At 38.2% G+C, this 13,968-nt stretch overlaps 1 protein-coding gene across 7 annotated transcripts in view; it reads right to left on the reverse strand.

Moving 5' to 3' along the window:
- The window catches only part of USP45 (ubiquitin specific peptidase 45), a 137,030-nt gene that overhangs the window by 85,068 nt on the left and 37,994 nt on the right, over positions 1-13,968 (reverse strand). For all 7 annotated transcript variants that reach the window (XM_059732264.1, XM_059732274.1, XM_059732270.1 and 4 more), the window contains exon 6: positions 1,251-1,399. In XM_059732264.1, the coding sequence (XP_059588247.1) occupies positions 1,251-1,399 (149 nt within the window). The remainder of the gene's footprint in view (positions 1-1,250; positions 1,400-13,968) is intronic.

Raw genomic sequence — 13,968 nt, forward strand, 5'->3', positions numbered from 1 at the left:
CAGACACCACTCTCCATGATGCCCAGCTGCATCATATTGGAATTGGATTGGTATTGGCCAATATGGCTTGTTAAAAATCAGCCATTAGTATTGACCCAAAACACACCCATTGTGTGCTTTTTTAATAAAATTGTGTGTTTAATAAAATGTGTGTTTTTATTAAAATTTTATTAAAAAAAACACACATTGGGTATTGACCCACAAATTCTCTCCTGGTGCACCCCAGTTTTAATATATATTGTATGCTTTTGATCTGTAGTTATTTTTGCAATATTAAGTTTTGGTAAAACAAGGATACTCAATATGTGAAGCTCTGGAAGTGTAAGGTAATGTGTGTTTTTTAATAAAATTTTGTAAAATAAATAAATAAAAGTTCCCATTAGTATGTTTGTCCCATATGGGCCATGTGTTTTATAGTCATGCTCAGTTTTGTCTGTATTTAAGCAACTTCATAGTTGGTTTCTATTACTGGGCACATGCTGCTTTTGGCAGCAGTTTAATGATAGGTCTCTGTGTACAATGAGGTTTCCATGTATACAGCTGTAAGATGAGGGGCTTTTCCCCCCATAATGTTCTGGGGAAAAATCCTTGTCTTGTATTCAAGTAAATATGGGTGTGTGTATGGGTACACATATGCATGTGTGCGCACACACATACGCACGCACGCAGTTAGCTGTAACAGTACAAGCTCTAAAATAGATATAAGAATACTGGGAAATAAATGCTTATACCTGTACAGTTCCCATTCTTTGAGAAGAAATACCAATAGAAGCACTTTCAATATAGAATACTAGCATCTGCACGGGAAAGATCCAGCACCATAAAAACAGTACACCTACTGTGTGTAGACAAAGTGCTGGTGCTTAATATCTTAAGTTATGCATAAAACACCCTTTTCACACCCACAAGGAGGATAAATACAGTGCATTACTCATGGCTGTCTAATACTGAGCTGCAAATAATTGTTGAATTAGAAATGAAGGTAGCTATACAACCCACTTACAAATCTTGTGTATTATACTTGACATTTTCTTGTTCATTTGCAAAATACTGCTGATATGGGGATTGTTCATTTCTTACTGAAAAAGCAATTGGGGTATGGGAGGGAAAAAGAAAAGGGTTTGCAAAAAAAACACATAAAATAGCATCAAAAAGCAATGCTAAAACTGAAAGTATAAAGAACCTCTTTATGAAGCTAAATATGTCTACAAACTAACTATTTTAAAAATTCTATTGTTTTTGCATCTTACCTGCATGACAGCATTAAAAAAACACGTATTCCCTAAATTGTTTATTCCTTTAACAGGAATCAATGCACCATTTGCAGAGCCTTTTCCTTTCAATATTTCACTTGTGTCACTCTTTTCTTCACGAAGTCGTATGATTTTTGAGGAGGAACCTAAAATTAAACTATACATTAATATCATTGATGTCTGTACAGTTAGATATCTATCATTCAGAGTTTTACCATGAAGTACTGCTTTCTTAAAAATATTATCTATTTGAACAGCTAGATATAAAGTAATTAGTAGCAAACAAGTTAGCTTTTTTATTAAAAAAGAGAGGCTTTAATACGCAATATGTGACTGTTAAACAACACTATGCATGTAAGAAAAAAATAATTTAGCTGGTGCAATGTCTAATTACATCGGTGAATAAAAAATAATTTAAAAATGTTTTTAAAATTGTCTTTAAAATAAACCACATTAAAAAAACCATTTATATTTGAACCTGAAATTATGACAACCTAAATTAAGGCTTAAACTTACCAAAATTAATGGAATTTCTTAATTTCAGCAAAACCTGTGCACATTTGATACCAAAGTTTTTAAAAAGTCAAACCACTGAAAAGGAGGAATTCTCTGCCTAAGACCTTGGAGCCGGAATTTGTTGAAGTGCTAAACCAGCTTTTAACAGCAGCAGCAACCTCTGTAGCTGCCAAGGAAGTATTTTCTTCATTTCAGTTTATCTTATTAATTCAGTTCACTGTTAGGGAAGCAAGTGAAACTTGTAAACCAATAAGGCATTTTTTCTCTCCTAACTCATGAATAAAAATGATTTAGAAGGGCTGTGATGTACTAGCTCTAAAATACTGAAGGCCGGGAAGATCAGAAACAATCAGTTCAATCCACTAACTACAGACAATACTTTCTTTGTCTAATAAATCAGTTACTTTTCCCTTCACGTATCCCTAATATTGTCTAATAAAGTCTTTCCCTTCATGTATCCCTAATATTTTAGATAGTTTTATTTAAAGTGTTTTGTGCACTTCAATTCCAATTTTCATTCAAATGCAGCTTAATGCAATTTTGGGGTAAAATATCAATAGTATACTATAACATAAAAACTAAAAAATGGAATAAATAAACATGAAGCAATATAGGTGTTTCAATGTGAACAGCCACAGTATATCTTTCTGTTTAGTAAAAAGCAGTACTAAACCATACCTGCCAAGGAAAATGATTACAAAGTATAAGAACACTTTTTAAATTCAAGATCTCTCCTGATTGCTGATTTAAGTCATGATTTATATCACCAGTTTAAATCTTTCTGGTTTAAATCAGTACACCATATGAATCATCAAAATAACAGCTGTAAGAATAAGATACTAGTTTGTTAAAGCCATATGTATTTTTATTATATACATGCACAGTCCATAGACTATTGGGGTACTAGTCTCCAACAGAAAGTATTGATATATGTCCAGATTCTCCAAATACTTTTCCACTTAATTAACTTAAAGTACAGGAACCTTCCTACTCACTTCAGTGGGCCTACTAATGTGTAAGCAGATGTACAAGTATTTGTAGATCGTAGCTGTTACCCTGTACTCTATTTTCAGCCAATTCAATCCATCCACAGGCTCGATTTATTATTCATTTTTGCACGTTGTGCAAGTATTTAACTTCTTTTGCACTTTTACACATTGGTGTGCCCAGTTGGTTCCATTTTCCAAATTGGTTTTATTAACTGAGGTTGTACAAAGGTCCAAGATGATATTTTGGATTTCTGATGAGCATGGATACTGGCTTTCTCTGTTTAAAAATCACAAATTCTGTGATAAAAACACAGTTCTCTGATTAAAAACCCCCAAATCCATGATTAAAATGAAACACCAGTATGTGTGTATTCAAATGTGGGTGCATTACACAGACACTAAAAAGGCCACATGGTAGTAACTACTCAGCTTTTTTAGAGCATTGAAGGCAGACAAGCAAAAACTTCCACCTGAGTATTGCTAGTCTCTATAAATTATTGTACTTTGTTCAAACTGGCTTGTAACAACCCATTCAACAGCTGGATATGAGTTGTCATCTGTTTTCCCAGATGACATGTCTACACCCTCCTTTCACTTCCCAATGCAGCAGAGGATCTGTTAAGCAAAACCCAGATGTATAAGATATTATTTGTTTTAACGTAACAAAAAAGACACAAAAGCTTTAATAACCATAATGGAGTATGCTACCAGTGCAGCGTTCTTGTATTTTCCAGTTTGCCTTATTACTTAAATAGAGAAGGGGCAGTAAAGTTAGATAGTCATTAACTTGTAGCCTAGAGGAAATGGAAAGACTTGAGATACACTATTTTAGCCTAGAATTGTACTAGCAACTTTCATATTGTCACAATTGCTGTACTAAATATGAGCATTACTGACATCTGCAGTGTTTTAAGTATTGATTAACAATGCATGTCAATGTAAACGAGTTATGGACTTAATAGATGCCAAGAACTGCGATGCTGCAATCTACATCTTGACATATGAGTTCATATATTTGTCTTAATGAGTTATACAGTGAAATCTCATTAAAGTGTTCTTGAGAAATAACTAACAGACCTATTTATGTTAATGAAATGTTCATGCCAAAAGGTTGTTTTATGTACACTCCTTGGTACTTTCTTGCTTACAAGATGGAAAAATATAATTAAATTTTGAGTAGAGGCAATTTAAAACATATATTGTGGCTAACAACAAGCCTTTGACACTATTTGTATGCTCCCCATAACTCTATGAAGGCAAAATTATTTTTCAAGAAATATCTGAGTGGGACTAAATGCAGTTAGAGGCACCTGCCATTTGAAAATATTTCTTAAAATACTCTCAAAGATACAGTCTGCAAGCTTGAAACATTCTGTATTTCAGCAGTGTGGAAACTTCAGACAGTACAAGAATACAGCAAAAAGCACTTGTAAAAATACAACAAAAAAGACAAATGGTTTTGGAGTCCATCATAACTAAAATTGACTCTCACAAATAAGCTACACTTGCAGCAATACCTTCTCACTGATATACTTACAAAATACATGCCACAGTGTTTGATACTGCTTCATACATATAAAATATCCTAAAGCAAAAAAAAAATCTTGACAAGAGAAAAATATCTTCAAATACCTCACAAATTGAAGGCATTGTTCAGTTTTGAAAAGTTAGTATAATCATTGTATCCCACCCCCACCCACTTATAAAAGTATACCGTATGTAAAAAGAAGTGATGGCTAAATAGAAAAAAGCCAAAACTGTGTAAGTAATTTGTGTATCGGTATACCACAGTTGTTGCATTTATCCATCGGCATTCAAAAACATCTGGGACAGCATCTTAAAGTAAACAATGTTCACAAGGCCATCTGGACAAAACTGCAGGCAAAAATTAAAGCATAAGCATATGGAAAAGCAGATTTTTCTCTTCCCCTTAGCAGTACAGGACGACAAATGTCAAACCTAGATCTGTCCACGCTTCACTGTGCTATGCTTTGCAGCACCACCTGGCTCTCCTTGCACAGCCACCAAATATGGACAGCACTGCCACAGCAGACCATATCTGCAGGGCAAACTCAATGAAAGCATTTCACTTCATGGTTAAATGGCAGCTTCACACAAGTAGCAAGGTTCTGCTGAAACTCATGTATACATTTTTTAAAAGGCAGAAACAAAACAAAAGTGGCCAGTTTTGTTTTAGGCCACAAACGCGTAAAGATAAAATACAGTGAAAGAAAATTATGCAGGTGACTATCATATATTTACAGGGGTTACAAATGTAACCAATAAATGAATAAAAGTGGCATGTGTTTCACTACTGATCTATCCAAAAAAACCCCTCTATTTTCTCCTGAGATATTTTAAATACTTTTTCATTTGTATTGATTTCTCAATGACATTTTATTTAAAAAACAAACCAAACTTTTATTGAAAAAAAATCTCAACACACCTGTAAACTTACCACACTTTCAATACAGGCATCACCCCTAATCTAGTTCATTTTCTGTGGCTATGACAGCATGGTTTTACACTGCAGAATCTACAGCTTAAAAGGTTCAGTGATTAATACTTCAGTACTTGAGAGTCCCAAGGTCAGCAATAAATGGGAGTTAGACGCTGCTAGGCTGGTAAGACCAGATATGTTTGGTGGGCACATGAAGAGCTGGTCAGTCAGCCTCCAGCCAACTTAATGTGACACTGGTAAGGACTGAGAGAGCTGACAGTTAACAGTTCTATAGACTTGAGTTAGGGGGCTCTATTGAAAAATAACCCAAGGCTAAATGTACAATAGATCCTTCCCATTCAAAAAGGTACTTGAGTACAAAAGCTGTTTTATAAACTATCCTTGTTCCAATGTGACAAATATTAAAATTCATCTTTTAGGAAAGAAAAGTAACTAAACCTTGCAGATTCTTTCTGTACAACATCTTTGAGATACAGGCTTTCCTAACCACCCACTTAGCTAAAACTCTCATCCAGTTTCTCATAGACTGTAAATAGATGTCTCTTTTGATGAGGGCCTGATTCTCTGGGATTTGACCTGGACCAAAACAGGCACAGCCCAGTCATTTACACAAGCTGCCCTTCCAAGATGCATAGCTACTCCTCCATCAGAAAAGCGCACAGCCTGACCAGCTCGTCCCAGGAAAAAGCACAGTGACATTACAGACACATACAGTGATGTCCCAGGAAAAGGCATTAGCATATATTATACCTCATACTTTAGAGGGACTTGAAGCAGGACAGTGGACTTGTATGCCTGTAGGATGCCAGGACATCAGGACAAAAGGTTTTCTTCTGGGGCAACCATGACATCTGTTGATTTCCCTAATCCCACATCTCAACTAGTGCAACATCCTTTTCTCTCACCTTGAAAAACGCTGTCTTGTCCCACTACTATCCATCCAAAAAGCTGTTGTAAAGAGTTTTCCTACACTGTCATTTTGACCCTCTCTCTCATTCCCCTCTTTCCCTATCACCCATCTCATTCAGATTGGAGATCAACATGCATCCCATACCAACTTAAAATCATCACTTCCAAACAAGTTCATTCCTTCCTTCTCCCATGCTGCCCTTCACACTCTGAAGAAGCTTTTGTCAAATTCCATAAAACTCTATCACCCTCTCTCCACATCCCCAATTAAAATTAGTCTCCGTCATGATGCCTATAGAAAACTTGACAACAGTTATGAGGCAGATGCACTATGATTCACATCCATCATGCAAACTGATACTATCAGGGTGGGTTTGATTTAAATGAAATCAATTAAAATCATGATTTAAATCATCAATTAAATCACTGGTCAGGAAGCCTTGACTTTTCTAAAACAAAAAGTGTATTCTTGTTGTTTGATATCCTTAATCATTTAACTTCTTGAAACTTTGCACTTTTAGAGAGGGGTAAGGGTTTGACCCTGTTTACACAAACTTGCAGAGAGACAAAAGGGCTGATGGGTAGCTAATCGCTCAGATCTGTTATTTCTCATCTCCATATACTGCTGTTAATAAGGATGTTATGCTGGAGACAAATCCACAGTTTGAAAACAAACTAAGAATCACAGAGATGCTTAATGGGCTCTTCTAGACTGAGTGAGTCCCATTGGACAAAGTGGTTTTCTTTAATCTTTACTAATCTATAAAGGAGCCTCTGGGAACCCCATAAGATTGGGCCCCTAATACAGTTCATGGCCTGTTGTGACTTATTTAAAACTTTTCTAAAATGGTTACAGGAATATATTATCTCAAACAGTATACAATTAGATGTTATAATCCCTATTCCATGAAGATATCTTTGAGTTTTAACATATCTTAAATTAAAACTATCTTTATATAGGTTTATTGTTTTTTTAAAAAGCATTTAAAAAAATTAAATAAATGATTTAAATAAAAAATCTGATTTAAAAAAAGAATTGTTAAAAAATCATTGATTTTTATCCATCCTGGATACTATCATACTATTTCCCTGTGCTCCTCTATTTGTCTTAGCGATCTACTATCTCTAATCTTGTTAGATAAGCTCTCAGGAGCAAGGACCATCTTTTTTTCCCTGTTTGTACAGTTCCTGGCACAATGGGGACCTGCTCAGTGACAAGTGCTCTGAGACATTAGGCAATACAAATAATAATTCAGATTGTGTAGTGGGTTAAAAATTACTAGTCCAAAGGTTAAGGAACAATGTAACTCTGAAGTACTGACTTGTACTAGAGGCTCAAAAGACTTACCATTGCTTCTGTATCAATTTATTTTGATTATATTTCAAATACTTGCAATATGCACATGCTTCTACAATGTTCTTCCTGAAACATAAATGTACCTGGAAGTGCAGATGGCATGCAAGCAGAAACATAAATGACATTCAATTCTTCCTTCAGCTGGGGGAGTAAACATTTTTGTTTATCTTTTCAATACATTTTTTTAAATTAAAAATGAGTGTTCCAGGAATATGCACTCTTATCCCAAGGTCAAGCCTTTTCTATTGAATATATCTCTGGTACTTCAGCTGAAGGCCTTCATGGTAAAAGCAAGGTTAATAGATTTCCTTTCTTTACAAAGTTCTCATCATGCTGCATTATGAAATGCTACTAAATTGTCTGGCGTTCCTTTTTATTTTAAAAAAAGGAAATAAAACTAGTTTTCAATGTTGCACAATCATGAAAACCTAACCCTTAGAATAAAGAAACTGTTCTCTTCTGAAATGGTTGCTAATTTTATGTTTTAAAAGACTAATTTTTCTTTCAGCACTGTAAGAATGTAAGGAATAAAGAATGCAAACTACAGATTTCTTCTGTTATAATCCGATAATTATGTCTGGTTCTTTCATATTGTACAGCTATTCAATCACCAATTTTAATCCTCTACATTCAGATTATGTGCACTGTTCCTCACTAGCAAACTATAGCAGGAAAGGGAAAGAGAAAGAACTGAGAAACCAAATCATTCTTCAGGGTGGGCTGTTTGTAACAGCAACTCCAGGAAAAATTCCACTCTCATTTCTTTACAAAATGTAATCTGTTTGCATAATCAACGATGCTCCCTCTGTGACAGATAAGTACTTATCAAACTGAAATTCAGGCCAACAGAAGAATTGTTTTTTTTAAAAGACACATTTAGCATCTTTTCAAAAGCAGATCAACACCCTGCATTACTCTCACTCTACATGTTGAATTATGCATATTACAAATCAGTTGAAAAGCTATCATTTAAAAATGTTTAATACTGTTCAGCATAAAACTACCAGCAGTAAAGGTACATACACAAATGTGGAATATGGGTAATTATTCATAAGTCTTATTCTTCTCTACAAGTTAATATAAACTACTCATGTAAGAATTCTAGGTTTTGGTTCTCCCATCTATTACAAAAGCTGTACTGCATTGATTGTATCTGTTAAAATTAAAATCATGCTCTCAATTTCCATCCACTTGGAAACTACTTCAGTAGCGCAGGAAAGCTGATTTCATCAGGCAAAAAAACAAATCCACTGCTTGGCCTCCCCAGCACTGGCTGCAACTGAAAGTCTGAGAACTAATTCTAACTTTTTTCTGTTCCCCTTCAAAGCCACGCAAAGAACAATCATCTGTGACAGATTCAACTTGCAACTGGTCCAAAAAAGAATTTCAAACTTTGGACTCCATTTATATTACTGCTTTTCTCTTTCTTTAGGGTGAATATACTGATTATTTATTTTCAGGCCCACAAGACTTTCTTTTAAACCACAAAATGAGCAAACACCCAGATAGCAGCATCTCAGCATGGCTTCTGTGTACTACATGTGCATTATGTTCATGTGAAGCTCACAAGTGTGCCATCCTGACAATGCTGCACCTGCCTTCCTGTGAAAATCATCCTGGCCTGCTAACCTTTTCCACAAAACAAATTTCTGGGTGGTACTCCCTAGAAAGCAATCTTGTTTTATTCTTCCATCTTGTGCCCAACATGACCTCTTAACCAAACAGACTTCTTTAAAGGGGAGGTGGGGGGAAGAAAGTATGTGCGCACGAGAGAACCATTGCTGGATACAGCAAACCATAGGATCAGATGCGAAAATCACACAGCTGCAAGCATTCTTTTGGGAACCCAGCACTGGGGTTCATCACAATCGCTTAATGTAATTACTGAAGTCAGTCATGTAGTAGTAATGTAATTTGCACATTTTTACAGCTGAAGTGAAGTTGAATCTTTATGAGAGACTGAGTAAAAAGCAGGGATCCTGCTGCCACACTATTCCACCACATTAGTACCAAATGACAAGCATTTTGCTTTTGTTTACTCTCCAAGATGCATTCATTAGAAAAATCTATAAACCCTGCCTTGCAAATTTTAAAGTGTTTTACTTTAAATGGGTTTTTTATCATGGAAAACCGAGAAAATCTAATCTAATATTATATACATACTGTTTTTGTTCAGATATCTCCATATAATATCTTGATTATGAAGCACGATGCCACTCAGTTGTCAAGGAACAAAAACACACTGATATTAGACTGTGAAGTCTGTTAGTACTGCCACATCACATTGTGAAAATTAAATGGCAGTGTTTCCCCACCTCAGTAAGCTTATTTACAGACAGGAAGAAACAGGGAAGGAAGGAAATGAAAAACACAAGATTCATTTGAAAATTTTGAAAACAGCAGAATGCAAGTAGCAAGTATTGCAAGATTGCTCATGCTTATTCTATTAATAAATAAAATATTTATTATTTATTGTTAAAAATATTGTTAATGTTTTCAGATTACTTATTTAAAACCATTTTTCCTTGCCTTACACCTAAGGATTAAAATAAAAAAATAAAATATAAAATAAGAAATTTAAAAAATCCAGGCAAACAGCAGTCAAAAATCAACAGAGCTATTCAATAAGAATTCAGATCAGAGCAAGAGTTAAGGTGAAATTTAATATTTGACAAGAAATAAAAGTCTTGGCTGTATCCGCAAAAGAGAAGATTTATAATTTCTGTATTTAATTAACCTAATTATGTTTTATTTTTTGTATAATGTGAGCTGAACTGGATGTCAGTCAGGATCTTTACCAGTGTCTTATGTTTTTGGTTTTCAAGAGCAGCAAAGGTATATAACAGGGTTAGGCAACTGCTGGCACACGTGCCAATTAGTGGCACATGGAGACATTTTCCTTGGCATGCCAGGTGGTGTGCGAATAAATTGTTCAAAAAAAAATTTTTTTTTCAAGTTGTTGCTCCAGCCTCTCCGGAGCAGCCACAGGTCCCAGCAACATGGCAGCAACAAGGGTGAGGACAGCACAAACAGGGATGCCGTCTGCATTCTGTTAACTGCCCCTCCTGTCCCCGGGCTGCACCTGCCAAGAATAAAGCCTGGCCCCTAGAGAGGAGCTGCAGGAGGATGAGGCCGGGGCCCAGGCAGGCACTGCAGAGGGCCGCTGTGCTGGAGAATCCCGGCCGGCTGGGCCTTGAGTACTGCCAGCGACATCTGTTCCTGCGGCCCGGGGGCGCTGGCAGCTCCAGCCTGCTTGTTCTGTGCCTGGTGCGCAGGGAGACCAACCCCGGAGCTGGGAGCTTCCTGAGCCCAGCATCCTGCCCTGGCGTCCCTTCGTGGGCAGGGTGGCTGCAGCTCATGCCCAGGGAGCTGCATGGGCCAAGTGGGGCTGGGCCAAGTCCCACCTTGGGTGCCACTGGGCACCCTTGACAGCCTGCTGCAGCCCAAGTCTGCAGAGCCCGAGGGCAGCCCCCACTTCTCACCCAGCCCCTACTCTCCTCCGGCTGCCACTTTCCCAAGGGCCTGACCAGGCCAGCCTGCCCACTGCACCTCCCCCCACACCTGTTTTTCCCCATGGCACCCAAAGCCTACTCTGAGTGCCTTGGTGCCCCAGTGCTGCCTCCGCCTGGGTGGGACAGGGCATCTGTCTGCCCAAGCCCCAGGCAGGTTCTCCCTCCCAGCCCTGGGCCTGGGCTCCTCCTGCTCCAGGACCATCAGGGAGGCCCGAGGTCCCTGGCTCTGGTGGTTGTTGCTGGGGTGTTGCTGCCTCCCTCTCCCCTAAACCAGCGGGCCCGAGCCACAGCCAGTAGCAGAGAGAGACATAGGCACTAACAGACACACTCTTTTTCTTCTCTCTTCTTTCTTTCTCTCTCTCTCCTCTTTTTCTTATCTTCTCTTTTTTCTCTCCTTTATTTCTCTTTTCTCAATCTCCCCTTTTTTCTATTTCTTCTCTTTTTTCTTTCTCTTTCTTTCCTTCTCTTTTTTCATTTTTTCTTTCTTTACCTCTTTCTCTCTTTCTTTTTCTCTCTTCTCTTTTCCTCTCTCTCTCTCTCTCTCTCATTTTTTCTCCTTTCTCTCTTTCTCTTTTTTTTTTCTCTCTCATCACAACATGGTTAACCAAAAATGAATACACAAGAACAAAGGTAGTATATGAAGTTTTATTTATTGTCACTGGGTTTATAATGTTTAGAAACCTGGTATTTACTGTAAAAAATATATATATTTGTTAACATCCTGCCATGTACCTCCCACCCCAGTTTTGTTTTTCTGGCATGCTCTCTGGCACCTTACAAGGAAAAAACTGTGGGTTTTTTGGCACTCCGGCCAAAAACGTTGCCTACCCCTGGTATATAGTAAGCTATTTTGAAAGCTAAATTATTTTAGTGAAAGTACTAGTAGTTTTGACATTGAATTACATAAACATTTAATGAAAGACAAAATTACTATAGCTAAAAGGACTGAATTATTTAGAAGTCTCCATTCTCACATATGCAAAGTATGTATCATAAAGTCAGCAGCTTCCACTAGCCTCTTCCAACAACTATGCTAATTTACCAAACTGAAACCACAACTCGACCAACCAGGGACTCTTTCTTCTTTTTGCCACTTGGGACTCCATCTTTCAGTGTTGGGCACTCTTGTTCTGATTCAAAGTGCTTACCACATGCTTAACATAAGCATCTCTAGTTCCACTAAGTTCATGGCACGTGAACAGAAATAAGTATGCATTTGCTAGGCCAGGGCTGAAGAGTTGGCCACTTTGCAAGATCAATTCTTTTGTGTTATGATATTTAAGATTTCAATTCTATAAACACTTGCATATGATTTTAGGATTAAGCAGGTGAATGATCTAATTGTGTAGCAAAACCCCCAGGTTTTTTTAAATTATTATTTAAAAATACATTCCCGTCCCTTCCCCAACCATTTCTGACTTTCTCTCTTCCCTCTCTATCCCTTATAAGTGATTACAAGTAGTACTAGGTAAACTAAGAAAAGTTCTTATACTCCCTTATAGTAATAAGCCCCTTTTATATTGTAAATAGTGTTCTATTATGTTTGTATTGATTTTTACTGTTTTATATTGTATTATATTATGTTCCTATTATGTTTGTATTGATTTTTACTGTTTTATATTGAATTTATATGATTTAGGCCTGTGTCTGTAAAGTAATGTCAAGTTTCCATTTTGTATGTCAAGCCTCAATCTTGTGTCTTCTGTCCAGGTATAACCTATTGTAACTGTGTAACTGTGGCTCATGTCTAACCAGTCTCGTGTAAATTGGTTCCTGAATGAATGGGAATGAATGAGGGTGCCTGAGGTACAATGGTAGCAGGCCTCTACTGAATGATCAACTCAATGACCAGAACATTGCCTTGCATTGACTCACCCAGGAATCACAGACCTCACCCAGGAACAGAGACAAGACCCAGCATTTGAAAGATAAAGAACCTACAGGAACCCAACATTTGGAAGACAAAGACCCTACAGAAACCAGCAATCCCACCAGACAATGAGGACACCTGGGTCTGCATGTATGCATTTGAGCAGGACTGTCCTTGCCTGGACATGTCCTTCCCATAGGAGACACAGGTAGCCCACTCCTATAAATGGGGTGTTAGAGTGTGATCTCTTTGGGATGCCCTTTCCATCTGAACCAGCACTATGCCATGCCACCTATACACTCAGAGGCCCTGCTGGCAACTCTCTCTGGACAACGCCTTGCTGGAGAAGACCCTGACTGGCCAGAGGATCAACTCACAGCCCAGGATAGGTAGCTATCACCCACCTTCCTTCCCCAAGCAAAGGACCTGGACTCTGTTCCTACATACCTTGACTTCAATCCCTCCACCAGGCCTTTCCTCTCCTGCTACTGTTGTGTGTGTGTAGGAACCAATAACTTGCTGCAGGCTCCCAACTAAATCCCCATCTCTCTCACCTCCCTCTGGGCTTCATTCCTTTCTGCCGTCTCTATCCCCCCAGCTTCAGCTTTCTATCCTTCTCCGCTGACCTCCCGGCCCTTCTCTTTGGTATCCCAGCTCTAGCCTGTGCTCTGTCCTCTGCCTTCTCCCTGATCCCTATCTCTCTTTGCATTCCCTCCCCAATCTCTCCCTCCATTCCTGCTTGTGTCTCTCTGCCTTCTCTCCCCCATCTTCCCTATCTCTCTCTGTTCCCTGTTTGTGTCCCGCCATCTCTGCCTTCTCCCTGATCCCTGTCTCTCTCTGCCTTCTCTCCCCGATCTCTCTCTCTCTGTTCCCAGTCGTGTCTCGCCATCTCTGCTGCCCTCTTCCTCCTCCTTGACCTCCTGGCTTTCCGTTTGTGTCCTGCTGCCTTTGCCTTCTCCCTGATCTCTCTCCATTCCCACCTGTGTCTCACCACCTCTGCCTTCTCCCAGATCTCTGTCTCTCTCTTCACTCCCTCCCTGATCTCTCTCTCCATTCCTGCTTGTGTCTGCTTTCTCTCCCCAATCTTCCCTGCCTCCCTCT

Source organism: Alligator mississippiensis, chromosome 1, assembly GCF_030867095.1.
Source record: "Alligator mississippiensis isolate rAllMis1 chromosome 1, rAllMis1, whole genome shotgun sequence".
Lineage (NCBI taxonomy): Eukaryota > Metazoa > Chordata > Crocodylia > Alligatoridae > Alligator > Alligator mississippiensis.